The 2,623-nt window shown below is 58.0% G+C and overlaps 1 protein-coding gene across 1 annotated transcript; it reads right to left on the bottom strand.

The window, feature by feature from the left end:
* Nucleotides 1–13: 13 nt before the first annotated feature.
* On the bottom strand, nucleotides 14–2,319 carry LOC101624190 (protein ARMCX6). Its single transcript, XM_004695904.2, has 3 exons — nucleotides 2,212–2,319; nucleotides 1,910–2,066; nucleotides 14–1,108 (listed from the first exon to the last, which is right to left on the bottom strand). Exon 3 carries the CDS (start codon nucleotides 995–997, stop codon nucleotides 101–103), a length of 897 nt encoding a protein of 298 aa, XP_004695961.2. The 5' UTR covers nucleotides 998–1,108; nucleotides 1,910–2,066; nucleotides 2,212–2,319; the 3' UTR covers nucleotides 14–100.
* Nucleotides 2,320–2,623: the final 304 nt, after the last annotated feature.

Raw genomic sequence — 2,623 nt, forward strand, 5'->3', positions numbered from 1 at the left:
TGTTCCCCAAGTGGGTGGGGCTGGATTCAGTCCCAGTCTGGTGGTGGTGGGGGGGGGCGGCCATTTAAGAGACCGGGGTGCCTGGGGGAAGCTCTCTGTTTCAGGGCCTGACAGAGAGGGACATGGATGAGAGCAGCCTCTGGGCGTGCAGCAATTGCCCAGCGGAGCCTGGCTTTTCCCACAAACCCATCAGCGGTTTCCAAACCTGAGCGGCGTCAGCACATCCACTTGCCTCTGTTGTCAAAGGAAACTTCAAGTCTGAAGCGGGCTTGGCAAGCGCGGCGTTAATAACCGTCATGCCTATTAACAGCCTCACTCCTGCCTGCTGCAGAAGGGAGCTGCAGCAGAGTGACACCGCCTCCCGCCACACTTCATTGATGGACATCTTAATCTGGCCCTGGACAGTGGCACTCATGTCCCAGTTATCCAGGGCACACCAGGCCTTCTCCTCAAGAGCGGGGTCGGGAGTGGGGATTGTGTTTCTGACAGTGGAGAGTCTGGCCAAATGACTATTGATATTGTGGCTGAATGAAAAGCCAGCTTCCTTGGGTTGAGCAAATGGCATTTTACCCTGAATGGAAGGACACTTGGAGAGGCCAAGAACGTAAGTGACATTTTTAAAGCTTTGAGTACTCCAAGTACTTTTATGTTCATAAGGGAATGGGCGCTGTTTTATGGGGTGTGTTCTGTTGGCCTTGCCTCCACCTGAGGGCCTGTCCTCAGTGCCACCAGGGGCCCCAGGTTCTGTCCAATCCCTATCCTCACTCCAGGGCCGTGCCATGGTTGTAAAATCAAACCAAAACTCCGGTTCTTCCTCATCCAGCTCCTGGTCATCGTCCCATTCCTCTTCCTCCTCCTCCAGCTTCTCACTGTCCTCTCTTCCTATGGCTAGCTTGTAAACACAGTAGCAGGCACCAGCCCCAATCATCAGCCCCGCGGCCATCCAACCCACCTCCCGAGCCCGGCCCATGCTCCAGTCTGTCCTGGGGCAGGACATCAGAGGGCCTTGCTCCACCTGAATGAGAGGACCCCTAGCACAGGGATGAGTGTTGCAGGCAGGTAGTAGTCTTCAGCCTCTCCCGGGTCTTGTCGCTCTCTTGTGAGGAATCTGTGGGTGAAAGATAGGATTAGGGCTTTGGGCTGTGACTCACCAGATACAGAGTGGAGTGTGAGTTCTGAGTGAGAGAATGGACGAATTACTAAGAATTATGAAGAAACAATGTCTGCTTTGCTGTCATCCTATAGCCACATTAGCCCCCGTGTCTCTTCCAGGCCCCACAGAGAAGGGCAGGGAGTGGGGCTTTGGCCAGAGAGCCAGGAGGGTGACAGAAGGGTGCCACTGCACCCCCAACTCCCCAGAGATTCGCAGGCAGTTGCTCCCACCCACCTCCACCAAAATCAGGTACATCCCCTCTTGTGCCCTTGTCTTCTGTTGCTAGTGCTCCTTCCACTGTGTCTGGTGGACAGAGTGTGACAGAAGGACAGATGGAAAGGCAGCCAGCCGGCAAAGAGGACTGAGCGTGCTTGGATGATCAAAGGGGACAGCACAGTCCCGGTGGCTCTTTTCTGAAATTTCGGCCTTTGAGTTTAAATTCTTTCTCACACCCTCTGACTTTCCTAACCAGGGCGTCCCTGCCCCCTCGCCCCTGTCGTCCGCCATTTCCCAGGCAAAGGCCGCCACACCCCTTTCCCTGCACTGAAATGGGAGGGGGTGTGGAGAGAGAAAGGGGCCAGGAGAGGGCGACTCGGACCCGGCCGGCACAGATCCCTAGCCCTCCGCTGCCCGCCGCCCCCTCCCAGGGTCCAGGGCTCGCCCCATCTTCACAACGACCTGTTCTGGGGGTCCCCGGGCAGTGGGCGCTACCCCTCGCCGCGACTTTCGCGGAGACGTTCGGGCCAAGAGACTTACAGAGCGGCAGACAGGCAGGGGCCGAGGGGACGAAGTGCTTGGTGGACGGAGCAGAGATCGGGACACGAGCGCACTGATGGTGGAAGCTTCCTTTTCTGGGAGTCGCTGTCACAGCCATCCACTCCCCGGACCCCCGCCCGAAGTCAGCCGGGTCTCCCTGGGAAAATGGGCAGGGGGTTGGGGGGCGGTAGGCAGAAAGCGGACGGGGGACACAGCCCCCAACGGCCCACGCCTGGAGCCGTGGCCCTCGTGGCCTTTCCCACCCCCTCCGCCCTCCAAGCAGAAACCACGCTTGCACCGACCTGCACCGTCCGGGCTAGTTTCCTTCTTCCTTCACACGCCTGCCTGCAGAGTAATAGGGGGCTGGTACCCAGACGGAGGCGACTAGCAGGACTTCTGTTCTAGGCAGCTCTTGGTCACGTGACCACCGCGTCACCAGTGAGCTCTGGTCCCCAATTTCCACTCCCACAAGCAGTGCGGCAGGCGCCAGCCTGCCCCGCAGCTCCCCCCTTTCCCCCATCACACTGGGCCCTGTCACTCTTTTCCTCTGTACAATACCAGAAACCAGAAGTGGCCGAGGCTCTCTCTGGTGTGTGAATTTGCCTTTCTCTAATTACAAGAAGGGCCAATATCTCTCTGGGTCTACTGCTCACTTCTACTTCTTGAGGAAATGTCTCATCCGCCTCTTGGGGCTGAAACCCCTGTCTGACCGCT

Source organism: Condylura cristata, unplaced genomic scaffold (genome assembly GCF_000260355.1).
Source record: "Condylura cristata isolate star-nosed mole 26May11 unplaced genomic scaffold, ConCri1.0 scaffold00019, whole genome shotgun sequence".
Lineage (NCBI taxonomy): Eukaryota > Metazoa > Chordata > Mammalia > Eulipotyphla > Talpidae > Condylura > Condylura cristata.

Bases quoted from the DNA above. Each gene is read 5' to 3' on its own strand.
- LOC101624190 (XM_004695904.2), bottom strand. From the start codon at position 997: ATGTCCTGCCCCAGGACAGACTGGAGCATGGGCCGGGCTCGGGAGGTG.